This window comes from Gallinula chloropus, assembly GCF_964237585.1.
Source record: "Gallinula chloropus genome assembly, chromosome: 34".
Taxonomy (NCBI): Eukaryota; Metazoa; Chordata; class Aves; order Gruiformes; family Rallidae; genus Gallinula; species Gallinula chloropus.
Window position 1 is genome coordinate 200307 of NC_140119.1, and position 19190 is coordinate 219496.

Below are 19190 nucleotides of genomic sequence, written 5' to 3' on the forward strand. Positions count from 1 at the left end.
AGTTTCTACGGTGGATGCTGGTACAACCTGAAAATGACATCAGGAGCTTTTAGGATCATTCCCTTGGGTAGGAATAACAGAATCAGAGAATCCCAGAACTTTGTGAGCTTGAAGGGACCTAGAAAGATCATCTAGACAAACCCCTGTGGCCAGAGCAGGACCACATTGGGTGAATCACACAGGAACGTATCCCGGCAGTCTTTGAATGTCTCTAGAGATGGAGACTCCACAACCTCTCTGGACAGTCTGTCCCAGGGCTCTGTCACCATCACAGTGAAAAAGTTTCTCCTTACATTCACATGGAACTTCTTCTGCTCCAGGTTGCATCCATTGTCCCTTGTCCTATCGCTGGCCATCACTGAGAAGGGCCTGGCTCCATCCCCCCAACTCTCACCATTTACATGTTTAGAAACATTAGTAAGGTCACCCCTCAGTCTCCTCTTCTCCAAGCTCAAGTGGCCCATCTCCCTCAGCCTTTCCTCATAAGGAACAATCTTGGTGTCCCTGCCCTGGACTCTTTTAAGGAGTTTTATGTCCTTCTTAACCTACTAACCACACCCCTTCTAACACACCCCAGGATGCCATTGACCTTCTTAGCCAGGAGGGACATTGCTGTCTCATGGTCATCCGGATGTCCCCCAGGACACCAGGTCCCTCTCCCCTATGCTGCTCTCCCAACAGGCCAGTCCCCAACCTACTCTGGTACATGGGGTTGTTCTTCCCCATATGCCAGACCCTACACTTGCCCTTGTTCAATCTCATTAAACTTCTCCCCGCCCAGCTCTCCAGCCTTCAGGGCAGCACAACCCTCTGGTGTTTCAGCCAACCCTCCCAGTTTTGTGTCCTCAGCAAACTTGCTGACTGGACACTCCATTCCCTCATCCCACTCATCAATAAATATAGTGAATATCAGAGGTCCCAGGAGTGACCCCTGAGGGACTCCGCTAGATACAGGCCTGCAGCCAGACTCTATCCCATTGACCCAAACTCGCTGGCTTCTTCCCTTCACCCAGCTCTCAATCCACCTCACTGCTCGATTTTCCAGACCCCATTTCCTCAGCCTAGCCACGAGGATGCTGTGGGAGACTGGTCAAATGCTTTACCTGAGGCCAAGGTAGACCACATCTACTGCCCTACTATCATCTATCCACCTAGTTATATCCTCATAAAAGGCTAGTAGATTAGTCAAGCATGACTTTCTCTTGGTAAAACCATGTTGACTGCTCCTAACAACCCTCTTATCTTTATGTGCCTAGAGACAGCACCAAGGATACATCTTTCCATCACCTTTCCAGGGATGGAAGTGAGTCTGTATTTACCCGGGTTCTTCTTCTTGCCCTTTTTAAAGACTGGAGTGAGATTTGCTTTCCTCCAGTCTTCAGGATGTCCTGGTCCTCAAGGTTATTGGGGCAACTCGTAGGCTTCCTGCAGAGGTTTCAGGCCAGGATCAGCCCTTTGGCTTTCGTACCTTCTTTTTGAACTATAGTTGTTCGTTTACCGTTTTGAAGGTGGAGGCTGGTAGAGCCCTAAACTGGCATCAGGCAATTTTAGGACTGTTCCCTTGGTAAGGAAAGCCTGCTGCTAATGGGCTACCTAGGCAGTTTAAAGGCCAGGAGCCTCTTTAAGCCCTTGCACCTTTTGTTTTGGAGCTATTGCTGTAGGTTGAGCATGTTCCAACGAGGACGCTGTTAAAAGCAAAAATAACCTCAGGCAATGTTAGGACCATTCTCGTGGCTCAGTGTGCCCGGAGATTCAAGGTTACTGGTGCTGTTAGTAGTCTACAAGGGGAAGTTTCAGGCCAGGAACATCTTTCAGCCCTCACACCTTTTGCTTGGGACGTATTACTGGACATTAAGCAGTTTTGAAGCTGGAGGCTGGTAGAGCCAGGAAATGCTTTCAGGAACAATTAGGAAATTTCCCTTTGCATTGAAAACCCCGATCTGCAAGGTTACTGGGGCTACTAGTTAGCTACCTTGGCAGATTTCAGGCCTGGAATGTGTTTTACCCCTTCAAAAATATTTTGGGGAGCTATTGCTGGACGCTTCACATGTCCTAGTGGACGCTGGTAGAGCCTGAAAATGATGCCAGGCAATATTAGGACCCTTCCTGAGGCTAGGGTTGCCTTGAGCCCAAGGGTACTGGATCCACTTGTGGGCTACCCAGGGGGGTTTCAGGCCAGGAACAGCTCTTAGCTCTTGCACCTTTTGTTTGGAAGCTATTGGTGGATGTTTAGCATTTTTGAAGGTGGACACTGGTGGAGCTGCCAAATGGTGTCAGGCATTGTTTAGGACCATTTCATGGCAAGGAAAGCTCTGATCCCCAAGGTTACTGAAGCTGCTTGTAGTCTTCCGTGGGAGCTATCAGGCGAGGAAAATCTTTCCACCCTTGCACCTTTTGTCTGGAAGCTATCGATGGATATTATGAAGTTTCAACTTTGGAGGCTGAGAGAGCCTGAAAGTGATGTCATCATGTTAGGACCATTCCCTTGGACAGGAAAGTCCTGAGTTCCGACAGTCCTGGAGCTGCACATGGGACATTACAAACCCATGCAGAGCTACAGGCTGGGAGAGCTCTCAGGCAAAGAAGGACCTGGGGGTGTTGGGTGACTGCAGGCTGAATATGAGCCTGCAGTGTGCCCGGGCAGCCAGGAAGGCCAATGACATCCTGGCTTGTATCAGAAAATAGCGTGACCAGTAGGTCTGGGGAGGGGATTGTGCCCCTGTACTGGGCATTGGTGAGGCTGCACCTCGAGTGCTGTGTCCAGTTCTGGGCTCCTCACTATCATAAGGACATTGAGGTCCTTGAGTGAGTCCAGAGAAGGGCAACTAGGCTGAGGAAGGGGTTGGAGGGCAAATCCTATGAGGAGCAGCTGAGAGACATGGGGATGGAGAAAAGGAGGCTGAGGGGAGACCTAATCACTGCCTATAATTACCTGACAGGAGGGTGTAGAGAGGTGGGCAATGGTCTCTTCAGCCAGGTGACAGAACAAGGGGAAATGGCACAAAGCTGTGCCAGGGCGGGTTCCAATTAGATGTTAAGAAAAAATTTTTACAGAAAGTTTTCAGGGCCTGGAACAGGCTGCCCAGGGAGGGGTTGAGTCACCTTCTCTGGGTGTGATTAAAAAAAAGGGTAGATCAGTTACTTAGGGACAGGAATGGATGGACACTATGATCTTAAAGGTCTTTTCCAACCTTGTGGTTCTGTGATTCTATATAGAAAACTGGTGATGCACCATGCAGGTTCTCACAGAACTGCACAGCTCAGACTGCACAGCTCAGAGCTGTCCTGAGGGTGGAGAGTGCCAAAAACTGTGTGTCCTGGATCTCTATAATCCTCCCCCAACAACCCTCTGTTGAGCATGACACAATTGAATGGAATACCGCTTTGATGAGTTTGGGCCACCTGTCCTGGCTGTGTCTCCTCCCAGCTCCTTATGTGCCCCCCACCTTCTCGTTAGCAGAGCAGTATGAACAACTGAAAAGTCTCTGACTGCTTGGCAACAACTAAACCATCTGGGTGTTACCAGCACTGCTCCCATCCTAACTCCAAAACATGGCATTCCACCAGATACTAGAAGGAAATTAACTCTACCCTACTTAATGGACACTTAATGGACGCGGGGAAGGCTGTGGATGTGTCCACCTGGACTTCAGGAAAGCCTTTGACACGGTGTCTCACAGCATTCTGACTGAGAAACTGGCTGCCACTGGCCTGGACAGGTGGACCCTCAGCTGGGTTAAAAACTGGCTGGATGGCCGGGCCCAAAGGATGGTGGTGAATGGAGCCAAATCCAGCTGAGGCCGGTCATGAGTGGCATCCTGGGTCCAGTTCTGTTAAACATTTTTATCATAGAATCATAGAATCAAGGAATGGCATGGGCTGGAAGGGACCCCAAGGATCATAGAGCTCCAACCCCCTGCCACAGGCAGGGACACCAACCTCAGGCCTGGATCTACACAAGGTTGCCCAGGGCCCCATCCCACCTGGCCTCGAACAGTTCCAGGGACAGGGCATCTACAATTTCTCTGGGCAGCCTGTTCCAGCACCTCACCACTCTTTCTGTAAAAAACTCCCCCCTAATATCTAATCTAAACCTTCCTTCCTTTAGTTTTAATCCATTCCCCCTTGTCCTGCCGTTGTCTACCCTTTTAAAAAGTTGAACCCCCTCCTGTTTCTCTGTTCCCTTCAGGGACTGGAAGGCTGCAATGAGGTCCCCCCACAGCCTTCTCTTCTCAAGGCTGAACAAGCCCAGCTCCCTCAGCCTCTCTTTGTAGGGCAGGTGCTCCAGCCCTCTGATCATCCTTGTGGCTCCTCTGAACCCTCTCCAAAAGTTCCACATCTTTCTTGTATTGGGGGCCCCAGATCTGGACACAGAAGTCCAGATGGGAACTCACAAGGACAGAGTAGAGAGGGACAATCAGCTCCCTGTCCCTGCTGCCACCCCTCTCCTGATGGAGCCCAGGATACCATTGGCCTTGCGAGCTGCAAGAGCCACTGCTGGCTCGTGGTAAGTTTCTCATCCACCAGAACCCCAAGGTCCTTCTCAGCAGGGCTACTCTCATGGGGCTCCTATCCCAGTCTGTATCTGTGTCTGGGATTCCTCTGGCCCAAGTGCAACACCTGACACTTGGCAGTGTTGAACCTCATCAGGTTCCCTCGGGCCCATCTTTCCAGCCTGTCAAGATCCCTCTGGATGGCTTCCTTTCCTTCTGGGGTGTTGACCACACCACTCAGCTTGGTGTCATCCACAAACTTGCTGAGGGTGCACTCAATTCCATCACCCATGTCACTGATAAAGATGTTAAAGAGCACCGGTCCCAAGACAGACCCCTGAGGGACACCGCTTGTCACCGGCCTCCACCTGGACACAGACCCATTGACCACCACCCTTTGGCTACGGTCTGTTAACCAGTTTCTTATCCAGTGGATGCTCCACCCATCAAATCCACTTCTCTCCAATTTAGAGATAAGGATGTGGTGGGGGACTGTGTCAAAGGCCTTGCACAAGTCCAAGTAGATGACATCGGTCGCCTTCCCTTTATCTCCCAATGCTGTCACTCCATCAGAGAAGGTCACCAGATTGGTGAGGCACGACCTGCCCTTGGTGAAGCCGTGGTGGCTGTCCCGGATCACACGCTCATCCCTCATGTGCTCCAACATGTCGTCCAGGAGGATCTGTTCCATGATCTTCCCAGGCACAGAGGTGAGGCTCACCAGCCTGTAATTCCCTGGGTCTTCCTTGTTCCCTTTTTTATAAATGGGAGTGACATGACCTTTTTTCCAGTCCCCAGGGACCTCTCCTGACAGCCACGACTTTTCCAATATGATGGAGAGCGGCTCGGCAACCACATCAGCAGCTCCTTCAGGACCCTGGGATGCATGTCAACCGGCCCCAGAGACTTGTAGACATTCAGTCTCATGAGGCGGTCTCGGACTTGCTCTGCTCTTACAGTGAGGGGGGGATTTACTCCCCCATTTCCCACCTAGAGTTCTAGGGATGCAAGGTTCTGGGATTTGAGACTGATGAGAATCCTGGCTGCCAGAGAAGACCGAGGCAAAGAACTCATTCAGTACCTCAGCCTTCTCCTCATCAGTCGCAGCCAATTCTCCTTTCTCATTTACCAAGGGGGGTACGTTCTCTTTGGCCTGTCTCTTCTGGCCAATGTACCTGTAAAATCCCTTCTTGTTGTTTTTAACATCCCTTTCCAAGTTCAGTTCCATCTGCGCCTTGGCTTTCCTGATCCCATCTCTGCAAGTCTGAACAGCATCCCTGTATTCTTTCCAGGCTACACACCCTTGCTTCCAGAGCTTGTATTTGCCTTTCTTTTCCCTCAGTTTGACCAGCAGGTCCTTGCCCAGCCATGCTGGCCTCCTGCCCCTCTTGCCCACTGTCTTATTCAGAGGGACAGGGAGCCCTTGAGCTCTCAGAAAGGCATCCTTAAAGAGCAGCCAGCTGTCCTCAACATTCCTGTCTCTAAGGACAACCTCCCAGGAGATCTTGGCCAACAAGTCCTTAAACAGCCTAAAGTTTGTGCTCCTAAAGTTCAGGGTCCTGATGCCATGAGAAAAATAAATGGGAAAAGAACAAAACCCTAAACAACATACTAAATACACATTGGTCATAACGTGAAGTACATGGCTACCCATATGCAGAACAAGATGAGCAGTTTATTGCTGCATAGAAACTGTCAGCAGCTTCCAAATATCATGCTGTGGCTCCTTATTCCTCATGCTGTAGATGAGGGGGTTCACTGCTGGTGGAAACACTGAGTAAAGAAATGACACTACTACATCTACAAATATGAAGGAGATGGAGGGGGGCTTCAGGTTGGCAAACATGGCAGTGCTGATAAAGAGGGAGACCACGGCCAGGTGAGGGAGGCAGGTGGAAAAGGCTTTGTGCCGTCCCTGCTGCGAGGGGATCCTCAGCACAGCCCTGAAGATCTGCACATAGGACACCACAATGAACACAAAGCACCCAAAACCCATTGGCATTGCCATGGCAGAGGGGCAGTGAAAATGTATTGGCCATTTGCAGCAAAGAATTGAGAAAGATGTCAGTGCTGAGGTGTCTTCTGCCTGGAGCTCCTCTCTGGGGCACAAGAGTCCCTGGAAGAGCGGTGCCATTGTGGGAGGCAGCCTGCAGCCCAGCAGGAGCCCCCGGGAAGTCCTCAGTCCTACAGATGAGGGTACTGATGTGAAGGTCAGCTCAGTGCCAGCACCACCAACTGATGTGGTCAGAGCCCCAGGTAAGGGTGGGAAAAAGGCAGAAGGGAGAGGAGGGGAACCAAGAAGAAGTGCTCCAGCCAAGGCTGGAAGGAGAGGGACAGACAGACAGGCACTCAGGGGTTTCTCCTTACAGGGGCTTGGGCTGCAAAGCAGAAGACTCAGCCTGAAACCCTGGAGCTCTGGGTACAGAGTTTTGCTGGGTGGCAGAAACCAGGGGCTTGCTGTGGGAAAGTGTCTGCACTGTGGGGGATGCCTTGAGCTGTCCCTGCAGCTGCTTCTCTGTGCTCACAGATCTCATCCAACCTGCTCTGTGCTCAACTCTGATCTGCAGACCCCTCCTGGCATCAGGGCACTGCCCTGGGAACATCTGTGTGTGCAGGGCTCAGGCACAGCTCCAACATCTGAATGATGGAAAGCCCACATACTTTCCCATGTCCCAGCTTTATGAGATCCCTCCAGGAACCACATCTTGACTACTGTGTCCAGTTTAGGGACCCTCATACAGGAAGGAGGTTTAGATGTTGGATTGTGTCCAGAGAAGGACAAAGAATCTGAAGAAGTGTTTGGAGCACAAGTCCTGTGAGGTGTGGCTGAGGGAACTGGGGCTTTTTAGTCCACAAAATGGAGGCTGAGACCTTAATCACTCTCTACAACTACCTTCAAGGGGAGTCTAGAGAGGTGGGGTTTGGTCTCATATCTCAGGTTACAAGTTATAAGATGAGAGGGTTTGAAATTGCACCAGGGGAGGGTTAGGTCAGATATCAGGAAGAATTTCTTTACTGAAAGGGTAGCCAAGTATTGGAAAAGGCTGAGAAGGGAAGTGGTGGAGTCACCATCCCTGCAGCGATTTAAAAGGTGTGTAGATGTTGTGCTTGAGGACATGGTCTCAAATCAGAGCCCCATACAACTGGACAGCGTTAGGTGTAGTTGGACTCAAAGATCATAAAGGTCTCCTCCAACCTAACAGATTGTGTGATACATTTACAGGGAATTCAAGTTCTCTCATGGTGGGAAAGCATTGCCAATTCAGAGAAGCTCTCAAGTGATTCAACTGGTGAAAATGTGCTTGTAAAATTATTGTAAATGTCAGGAGAAAATAAAAGTAAACTTTGTGCAACTTTCAGGCAGGTATCATGGAAAGAGAGCAGAGCTGGTCATTACAAAGTGTCTGGGTCACATGAGACCTGGAGAAACTTAATTAGAAATAAGATAAACGTGTCCCATGTTAATAGAGCTTTGACAAACAAGAAAGAAAAAAAATCCCAACAACTAAAACAAATATTAAACATGGGCTGGTCCTAAATTGAGTTCCATGGCCAGTGATAGGCAGAAGAAGATGAGCAGTTTATTGCTGCTTAGAAATATCCAGTCCTCAGTTTCCACATGGCATCCTTGAGCTCCTGGTTCCTCATGCTGTAGATGAGGGGGTTCACTGCTGGTGGAAACACTGAGTAAAGAAATTCCAATACCAGGTCCAGAAATAGGGAGGAGATGGAGGGTAGCTTCAGATGGGCAAAGAAGGCAGTGCTGAGAAACAGGGAGACCACAGCCAGGTGAGGGAGGCAGGTGGAAAAGGCTTTGTGTCGTCCCTGCTGCGAGGGGATCCTCAGCACAGCCCTGAAGATCTGCACATAGGACACCACGATGAACACAAAAAAGCCAAAACCCAAACAAAAACTAACGACAAGGACTCCAGTTTCCCTGAGGTAGGCATCTGAGCAGGAGAGCTTGAGGATCTGGGGGATTTCACAGAAGAACTGGTCAACAGCATTGCCCTTGCACAGGGACAGTGAAAATGTATTGGCTGTGTGCAGCACAGAATAGAGAAACCCACTGGCCCAGGCAGCTGCTGCCATGTGGACACAAGCTCTGCTGCCCAGGAGGGTCCCATAGTGCAGGGGGTGGCAGATGGCAACGTAGCGGTCATAGGCCATGATGGTGAGAAGACAGAACTCTACTGTGATCAAAAATACAAAGGACAAGAGTTGAGCGACACATCCTGTGTAGGAAATGGCCCTGGTGTCCCACAAGGAATTGGCCATGGATTTGGGAACAGTGGTGGAGATGCAGCCAAGGTCAAGAACAGAGAGGTTAAGGAGGAAGGAGTACATGGGGGTGTGGAGGTGGTGGTCACAGGCTATGGTGATGATGATGAGGCCATTGCCCAGGAGAGCAGCCAGGTAGATGCCCAGGAAGAGGCAGAAGTGCAGGAGCTGCAGCTCCCGTGTGTCTGCAAAGGGCAGGAGGAGGAACTGGCTGGGGGAGCTGCTGTTGGACATCTGCTGCCATCAACTGGCGAGAGCTGTGAGAGTCAGAAAATGCAGTGAGAAGTTAGGGAACTCTTCTATGAGAAAACCCTCTTCCAATTCACATTGACTCTCTGTATTAAGGAGGACTTCGTTCAGATACCTTTTGGGAGGTCTGTTTTGTGCTGCCTTGAACATGCCACTGCTGGGACACCCTGGTCAGCTGTGGCCTCCCTAGAACTCATTCCTGCCTGAGTTCTGTAGAATATGAGTGTCTGTGCTGCAGGGGATATCAGGGAGTTCCCAAATCCCCCCTTGCCAGGGCATTTCTGGAAGCAGCTCCTTCTTTCTCCCTCCCTGAAAATGCCTCTGATACCTGGAGCTGTCCCTGGAGCTGCTTCTCTCTGCCCATGTCACCTCCCGCTCTGTGCTCACAGACGTCCTCTGATGTGGACATTCTTGAGGGGAGAAATAAGTTCTAATGTACCATAGCCAGCACAGCCCACAGGAGAGGAAAAATTGAAGCAAAGACTCTGCCTGGCAGGAAAATGCTTCCTTGATGTTGTTCTTGAAATTCTCTTTGGAATTTCCAAAGGATCAGCTACAGCTGGCAGACAAGCTGACCTATGCAGCAATTTCTTGCAGCAGATGGACCTTATGCTGCTCTTCCCTTGGTCACTCCTTCAACCCACAGGTCCTTGTCTATCCCTGTGGAAAGCTCACCAGTCAGCAGCAGAGTCCCTGCCCCAGATCCCAGCCCCCAGCGCGCAGAGACCCTGCTCAAAAAGACAGCCCTGGGCACCCCTGGGTGCACACTCTGCTTCACACCTCTGCAGCCATGCCCAGGAGAAGACAGCTGTCCTGCCCTGTCCCTCTGATGGGGCAGAAGGGCATCCCTTCCAGGCAGCACTTTCTGGTCCTAGAGAGAACCCCACACACTGTCCCATATCCCAGCTTTAGGAGATCCCTCCAGGAACAGAACCTGCATTGCCCTGCACCCACAGACATACCAGGGAGAGTGCTGTGGAGATTTCTCCTCCAGTGAGCTCTCAGCATCCATCAGCTCTCTCAGCCTCACAGGTCTCCCCTCGGTGCCTACAGGCAGTGTCCCCAGCCCTGTGTGCTTGACAGAGGAGCTGCTCCTGGGCAGAGCTGTCTCTTGTCAGGGCTGCTGGGTTGCAGTGAGCTCCCTCCATCCCAGGAGCCCAGCCCAGCTCACAGCAGAGGAGCAGGCAAGTACGTCACATACTCCATTCCCCAGAGTGTCCTGTGAGGTGTCCCTGAGGCTCCAAGTAACTAACTTGGAAAGACACTAAGTCTTTACTGCCTTTCCCTCCCTTGGCTGGAGAGAAATCCTTCTGTCAAGCAGAGTTGTTTCTCCTGACCAAGCCAGAGCTGGGCAGAAGAATCACCTTTCCATGTCTCCCCATGAGACAGGACCCCCAGGCAGGGACAGGGAGGTGACTCTTTCCCCCTGTGAGAGTCACTCCAGGCCCCTTATCCTTGCTTTGCAGCCCTGGGGCTGGATGGGGACACAGCTCTGACCTATGACTGCCACAAACCCATTGCAGCTGGGATTCCTCTTGCCCCAGTTTCCATGGCAAAAATATCACACCTTCTGCCATGGAGCTGCTGTTCCCAGCTCCCATGGGAATTACTGGGGGCAGAGGCAAGTTTCCAAGATCCCCTTCTCCATGAGAGTGGACTTGATCTGATGGAAACTGTGTGTCACCCCCATTTGCTGTACCCAAAACTGAAGACCAGGAATGACTCTTTCGGAGCCCATGCCAGAGGCTTCTGCTCCTCATGCACACCTGGGAGTTAGTGAGACAAATGAAGATTGTAGTTTTCCTTGTTATAAATCTCTCCTCACTCCTGTCTTTTACTTCTGAAAACACTTTTCCATACCCAGAGTCAGCAGATGTCCAACAGCAGCTCCCCCAGCCAGTTCCTCCTCCTGCCCTTTGCAGACACACGGGAGCTGCAGCTCCTGCACTTCTGCCTCTTCCCGGGCATCTACCTGGCTGCTCTCCTGGGCAAGAATTTAATGATCATTACTGTAGCCTATGACCATTGACTCCACATGCCCATGTACTTCTTTTCAACCTCTTGTTGAAGGGAGTTGACCCAGGTGCTCACCAAAGCTGCTCTATCGCTCCCCTTCCTCTGCTGCATAAGGGAAAGAAGATGTAACAAATAGTCAGGATGAGGACGGGGAGAGATCATGCAGAGGTCACTCTCCTGAGTTACTCTCCATAAACCCATCTAATTCATTACCCAATCAAAGAGAGCAGAGGAATGAGAAAGAAAAAAAATAATTAAGACACCCACAACCATCCCTCCCTGTTTTTCCCAGGGTCCCCTTCACTCTCCACTTCTCTCCTTCCTCTAACTGAGCAGCACAGGAGGATGGGGAATGGGCATTGGGTCAGTTCATCACACATTGTCTCGGCCGCTCCTTCCCCCTCATGGGAGGACTCCTCACAGTCTCCCTGTGCTCCATCATTGGGTCCCACCCATGGCAGACAGTCCTCCATGAACTCCTCCAAGTTCTTCCCACATGGCTTCAGATCATCACCAACTGCTCCAGGGTGGGTCACTTGAATGGGGTGCCGTCCTTCAGCAACAGACTGCTCCAGCCTGGGTCCTCCACAGCCCTGTCAGCAAACCTGCTCCAGCACAGGCTTCCTAGGAGGTCACAGCCTCCTTCAGGTATCTGCACCTGCCTGGTCATGGCGATGTCTACAGGCTGCATGTAGAATCACTGTTCCACATCATCCAGCATGGGCTGAGGGGGAACAGCCTCATGCACCTTGGGCTTCTGCATGGGCTGCAAGGGAATCTCTGCTGTGGGGCTGGGAGGACATTCTCCCCCTACATCAGTGATCTTGTTGTCTGCAAAGTTCCTTATAGATTCTCTCTCCTTTCTCTGACAGCAAAAAGCAGCAGATAATTTTTATTTCCTTATTAAATATATTGTCACAGCAAATATATTTTCACTGCCCCTCTGCTACGGCAATGCTGTTGACCAGTTCTTCTGTGAAATCCCCTAGATCCTCAAGCTCTCTTGCTCAAGGGCCATGTTCAGGGAAATTGTGGTCAGAGCTTGTTTAGCTTTTGGGTGTCTTGTGTTCATTGTGGTGTCCTATGTGCAGATCTTCAGGGCTGTGCTGAGGATCCCCTCGGTGTAGGGATGGCACAAAGACTTTTCCACGTGGCTCCCTCACCTGGGAGTGGACTCCTTGCTTGTCAGAACTGACATGTATGCTCTCCAGAAGAGTCCCTCAATCTCCTCCCTATTTACAGATTCACTGATTCACAGAATTGGGGTTGGAAGGGACCTGGAGAGATCATCCAGTCCAACCCCCTGTCAAAGCAGCTCCCTAGGACAGATCGCACAGGTCGGTGTCCAGACAGGTCTTGAATCTCTCCAGAGAAGGAGATTCCACAACCCCACTCGGCAGCCTGTCCCAGGGCTCTGTCGCCCTTGCTGTGAAAATTTCTTCTGCATTGTGGTGCGGAACTTCCTGTGCTCCAACTTGAAGCCATTGCCCCTTGTCCAGTCTCCACAGACCACTTAACCTGGTAGAGGTATTTCTTTACATGGTTGTTCCACCAGCAGTCAACCCCCTCATCTACAGCATGAGGAACCAGGAGCTCAAGGAGGCTGTGTGGAAACTGACAACTGGATGATTCTAAACAACCAACGTATCATCTTCTTCATTGTATTTCTGTCCCTTTTGATTCAATGAAATGTAATCATGCTGAATATATTGATGGAGATGTAGCTTAAGAGACAATTGACACAACTTTAATATAAGAATTTTCATGTTTTTAAGAACAGATTTGTTTTGGATTTTAGTAGATGTGGTTTTGCCCCAGCTGAGAGCCGAGCACCACACAGTTGCTTGTTCTTTAAAAGGTGGTGGTGGGGGAAGTTATGGGCTGGAGTGGGAGGGAAGGGACAGGGAAAAAAAAAAACAAAACCAAGGAAGCAAAACCCTGCGGGCTGGGATAAGGATAGTTTACTACCATAGCAGAAAGAGAGATATAACAATGGTAACAGGACTTTGTAGCAAAATATATGAAACTGGTGATACACGATGGAGTTTGTCACCGAACCACACAACTCTGGCCATGCAGCCCAGAGCTGTCCTGAAAACGGGACCATCCACAAAACTGCACGTCCTGGAGCTGCCTCCCCCTCCTCCCACCAGCCCCCCTTTTATGCTGAGCATGATGTAACCGGCATGGAATACCCCCTTGGCGAGTTTGTGTCAGCTGTCCTGGCTGTGTCCCCTTCCTTCTCCTTAGTAGGGAAATAGGAACATCTGAAAAGTCCTTGATTGCTTGGCAACAACCAGAAACATCAGGGTGTTATCAGCACTGCTCTCATCCCAACTCCCAAACACAGCATTCCATCCACTATTAGAAAAGAAATTAACTCCATCCCAGCCAACATCAGCACTCTGACATAATTTCCCTGTCGAAGGGGCTGGTTGAGGAGGTGTGGTCATGGCAAGTTGCAGCACTCTGTTATTGTTGTGTTTGTAAGGTACTCTCTATGCTATCACTGGGTGTGAGTGCAACTGAGGCTGTTATTGTTCCCCTTTTATGGTGCTTTTGTCAGAAAACTGTCCTTATCCCAGCCCACAGAGGCTCTGTCTGTTTCTCCTCATGGAGTGAGGGAGCAGCATGTGGTGCTCAGCCATTGCTTGGGGCTGAACCACCACAGTTTCCAAGCCACAATCAGTGAGCTTCTCTAAGAGAAAGTTCTGGGGAACTGTATCAAAGGCCTTGCTAAAGTCAAGGTAGACAACATGCACAGCCCTTCCCTTGTCCAAGAAGCAGGTCACCCTGTCAAAGCGGGAGATCCAGTGGGTCAAACAGGACCTGCCCTTATGAACCCAAGGTGACTGGGCCTGATCACCTGGGGGTTCTTCATTAAGTGGATAATGCTGCTCAGGATGATCTGCTCCATCAGCTTCTCTGGGACTAAAGTCAAACTATGAGGCCTGTAATTTCCCAGATCATCCTTCTGTCCCTTCTTATATAGGGGGTTACGTTGACTGATCCAGTCATCAAGGACTGATGGAAACTGGCTTGGTGAACCCCCCTTGCCAGCTCTTTCAGCACCCTTGGGTGCATCCATAGAGTCCCACACATCTCTGCACATCTCTGGTGCAGCAGGACCATCTCCTCCTGGATTGAGGTGGGGTCATTCTGCTCCCTGTCCCTGTCTCCTAGCTCAGGGAATTGGATTCTCCCTGTACAACTGCTTCTATTACTAAAGAGAGTGGCAAAGATTTCATTAAGCACCTCAGTCTTGTCCTCATCTTTCAACAATGTTTCCTCCTGAATCTGATAGGGAATGGAGGGTCTCCTTGGTCTTTCTTTTATTTAAATGGAGGCCAGATGAATTTCTCGCTGAGCTTTGGAACAACAATGCGGAGAAACTCTCATCCTGTTGTTCTTCCCTCAGCATTACACAACCCACACTGCCCCAGGAAGAGCCTGAGCAATGCATGAGGGACAGGACCTGTCTTCCCTGGGGCTGGGGGTCAGGGCTTGGCCTTTCTTCTTCATCAAACCAACTCAGGGCTTGCTCAGCATTTCAGCTGCTTGTACATTGCCTTTGCCTACCAGCCAACATGGCCTCCAATTACCTGTGCTAACGAGTCCCTGGGGAGGCTCAGCCAGCAATGGCTCTCAGCGGGACTCATTAATACTTCAGGGGACTTTGGCTTCTGCTTTTGATATGGAGTTTTTTGTGTAATCTCCTCTCAGTACCTGAGCTTCAAGGACTCAGCACCAAATGCACCCCAGGGCTCATAAGAATAAAAACCAAGCCCTAACGAGCTATGTCTCTTGATTAATTATCTTCAAGTCTTCAGGAGATGTACAGACCATTGAAGCTGTTTCAAGGGGAGCTCAGAGTAAAATTGATTTCTTTTTAAGGGTGTAGGTTATTATTTTCACTGTAGAGGAGAGGTGACAACCTCTGACTGAGGTTGATCCAGGGGGTCTCCTAAGGAGGTCTGGACTGGTCTGAAAAAGGGTTCCTTGAGGTAGTGGGGACAACCTTGCTGCACATCTCCACAAGCCCACCATGACTCTCACCAGCCAACTGGGACTTGCATCCCTTGTCCTTACATCAGGTCTCTCTGCTGCACTCCACAGTGGGGCATTACAGCCCCTCTGTACCAGCTCCCCTGCTTTCCTTAGAGAACTGGCTGCACACAGGCAGCACACAGGGAGTTATTTTCCCACCAACACAACAAACCTGACAAGATTCACCATTAAATTCAACACTCCTCACTCTGTGCCAAGTGCAATCTGCCACCAGTGAGGTTCACCTGCCACAAAGCTTAACCCTGTGAGAGATGTTTTTGTGAGAGGAAGGAGACTGTGAAATCACCACAACTCAAGAGCTGGCTAAAGACAGAATGAGTCAGACAACTGCCAGAAAGGCAAGGGTTTAACTCCCTGAAACTCAGAGCAGCAGCTGGATGGTTGGGAGGTGTCTGAATGGTCCAAGGGGAAGGGAAATCTAGAGAGCAACCACAAGTGCTGGTGTGCAGATCCACTGCTATACTGATGATTTCAGACATGGTCATAGAAACTCTTCCAATTGCTTGGAGATGGCATCCAGAACAAGCTGTTTCATCACCTTTCCAGGGGCAGAGGTGAGACTGACTGGCCTGTAGTTACTTGGATCCTCCTTCTTGCCCTCTTTGAAGACCAGACTGACATTGGCTATCCTCCAGTCTTCAGGCACCTCTCCTGTTTGTTGAGAGCTTTCAAAGATGATAGAGAGCAGTTCAGCAATCATCTCAAGTTGTCATCTATAGACTCCAGGAGTCTCCTGGATCTCTTGCAGTTCACTGTTTGGTTTTCCCAGCAGATGTCTGGGTGGTTAAAGTCCCCCATCAGGATGAGTGCCTGCGACTGCGATGCCTCCTGCAGCTGAAGGAGGCAGGCCTCGTCAGTATACTCTTTGACCAGGTGGCCTGTAGTAGACCCCTATCACCAGCTGCTCATCATTAGTCCCACCCCTAATTCTGACCCAGAGGCTTTCAACCTGCTCCTGGCCACTTCTCAGAGGGAGCTCCACTTTGTAACATAGAGGGAAACTCACCCACCCTTCCTACCTAGCCTATCATAGAGTCATAGGGGTTGGAAGGGAGCCCGAGAGATCTTCAGGTCCAAGCCCCTCCCAGATCACCTCCCCAGCTCATATTGCACAGATAGGCTTCCAGACAGGTCCTGAATATCTCCAGAGATGAGACTCCACAACCTCCCTGGGCAGCCTGTCCCAGGGCTCTGTCACTCTCACTTTGAAGAAGTTCTTCCCCATGTTGGTGTGGAACTTCCTGTGCTCCAACTCGCAGCCATTGCCCCTTGTCCTGTCTCCACAGACACTGAAAAGTGGCTGCCCATTTCCCTCTGCATTCCATACTTAAGATATTTATAAACATTAATAAGGTTCCCCCTTAGTCTTCTTTTATCTAGGCTGAACAGCCCAGCTCACTCAGCCTCTCCTCACAGGGGAGATGCTCCAGGCCCTTAATCATCTTTGTGTCCCTCCTCTGGACTCTCTCCAGGAGATCCCTGGCTTTTTTATACCAGGGAGCCCAGAACTGGGCACAATACTCCAGGTGGGGCCTGACCAAGGCAGATTAGTAGATCCAAGGGAGAATCACCTCCTTTGACCTGCTGGCCACACTCCTCCGGATGCACCCCAGGATTCCATTGGCTCTCTTAGCCACCGGGGCACACTGCTGGCTCATGGCCAACCTGTCATCTACCAGGACCCCCAGGTCCTTCTCCACTGAGCTCTTCTCCAGCAGGTCATCCCCCAGCCTGTACTGATACAAACGGTTGTTCCTTCCCAGGTGCCAGACTCTCCACTTGCTTTTGTTGAACTTTATCCGTTTTCTCCCTGCCCAGCTCTCCAGCCTGTCCAGGTCTCTCTGGATGGCAGCGCAGTGTCCTGCGTGTCAGCCACTCCTCCCAGCTCTGGATCATCGGCGTACTTGCTGAGGGTGGATGCTGTTCCCTCATCAAGGTCGTCAATGAAGATATTAAACAGGACTGGACCCAACACCGAGCCCTGGGGAACACCGCCAGTCACAGGCCTCCAGTCAGATTCTGATCCTCGAATCACAACCCTCTGGGCTCGGTCCGACAGCCAATTCTCAACCCACCTCACCGTCCACTCATCTATCCCAACATATAGGCATTTTACAGCCTAAAATTGCCTTTTTTGATTCCAAATTGGGGAATTTTCTAATTTAACACCATTTTTGTTCCGAACATTTCAACTGTTTTCCCACTTTTGCTCCCTTCCCCCCAAATCTTCATATTCTTTTACCAATTATGTCTTTTTTTCCCCAAATATAGCCTTTAATTGCCATAAATCAGAATTTTCACTCCAAAGTAAGCCATTTTTACCTCTTTTTGGCCAATTTCCCCCACATTTGGGCAACAGTTGACCATTTCAGAGCATTTCACCCCCATCTCTCACAATTTCTACCATGCACCCAAAAAAATCCTGGAAATTTTTCAAATAATTAGAAATTTTTAAAAAAACTGTAAATTTCAAAGAATTTTTGAAAATTCTAGAAAAGTTTTGAATGTTTTGAATGGCTTTTTTGCCTAAAATGTGACATATTGACCCCAAAAACTTTGGGAGGGGAAGAGCTGGGCGTGAATCACAGTGGTTATACTGGTTATATTGATTTGTGGGGCAAAGGAGCCGTCGTCACCGTCTCCTCTGGTAAGTCCTCGTCACCATCGTCTCCCCAAGACCAATTTTGGCCTTTTTTGCCCCAAAATTTCACCATCCCACAGCGGGGACAGGTGGAGGAGTTGAAGAGGGTCGACCCCCCATCCCCAAAATTCCACCCTCGAGGCCGTCGTTGAGTCAAAATGTGGGGATTTTGGGGGGAGGAGGGAAATTCCATTTCGAGGTGAGAAATTTGATTTTTGGAGAGAATTTGGGGAATGTTGGTGAATTTTGGGTGGTTTTAGTTAGGGAAGTTTTAGAGTGTCGCCCAGTCGGACTTGCCCACAAACCCCAACTTATCACCCCAAACTTGGACCCCTGGAGCCATGGCAAAGGCTGGGCCCAGACTTGCTCCCCTTGAAGGACGAGGACACAGAAGTTGAGAAAGATGATGATGGTGGGAGTGGGCGACTCACTGGTGTCCTTCCTCCTTCCCCAGGGCTGCGGGCGGCCGTGACGCTCGTGGAGTCCGGAGGGGCCTCCAGACACCTGGGGGGTCCCTGCGCCTCCTCTGCAAGGGCTCTGGCTTCACCCTCAGCAGCTACAACATGGTTTGGGCTCGCCAGGCGACGGGGAAGGGGCTGGAATTCGTCGCGGGTATTTACAGCAGTGGTGTTTACACCAACTATGTGCCGTCAGCCAAGGGCCGGTTCAGCATCTCCAGGGACAACTCCCAGAGCACGGTGACGCTGCAGATGAACAGCCTCAGGGACGGTGACACGGCCACCTACTACTGCGCCAGAGCTGCTACTGGTACTGGTGGTTATTATGCTGGTGGACCCAGCCCCATCACCCTGTCCCCACCTCACCAGAGGACATTCCCAGTCTCATCGCTGTCCCTCTCTGGCCCAACCCCGACCCTTGGTGACCTCAGCTCACTTGGGTTTGTGCCCAGACTCTTTCACCCAGTAGATTTTGGGGGCTCCAGGCCCAGAAACTTCTGTTGGCCTGACCGTGACCGGGTTTGCCCTGACCTGGGGTGGGTTTGGCCCAAATCCTGCCTCTTCTTGGTCAACCCATTGACTGTGTGGCCTGAGTCCCCTGACCCTTTGCCCCACCCCTTGGCCTCGACCTTCTCCCTCCCTGTCCCAATGTCAACCGTTAGTCCTCAGTCTGAGCCCTCGGCATCCGGCTGTGACAGTGCCCCAAGGGCCGAGGGTCGGGGTGACCAGTTGAGAGTTGGGGTGACCAGTTGTGGGTTGGGTGGAACGGTTACGTCTGAATGGGGCTGGGGAAACCTGGAGGCCAGTAGGCAAGGGTTGGGCAAAGGGCTCAAGGTGTTGGTGGGCACCACAGGCAGGTTTGAACCAAAGAGGTCAAGATTTGCGCTGAAGATTGGCAAAGATGGGTCAAAAGGGTTTGATAATGGGCCTAAATTCTTCTTGAGGTGGGGTGGGGACATGGAGACGGGGTCAGGGCCACCGCCA

At 50.7% G+C, this 19190-nt stretch overlaps 1 protein-coding gene across 1 annotated transcript in view; it reads right to left on the bottom strand.

The window, feature by feature from the left end:
* LOC311202993 (olfactory receptor 14A16-like) overlaps nucleotides 1-19190 on the bottom strand; it is a gene marked incomplete at both ends in the record, with an annotated part of 32286 nt that overhangs the window by 225 nt on the left and 12871 nt on the right. The window contains one exon of the mRNA XM_084277631.1: nucleotides 8199-9008. Coding sequence (XP_084133757.1) covers nucleotides 8199-9008 — 810 coding nt within the window. The remainder of the gene's footprint in view (nucleotides 1-8198; nucleotides 9009-19190) is intronic.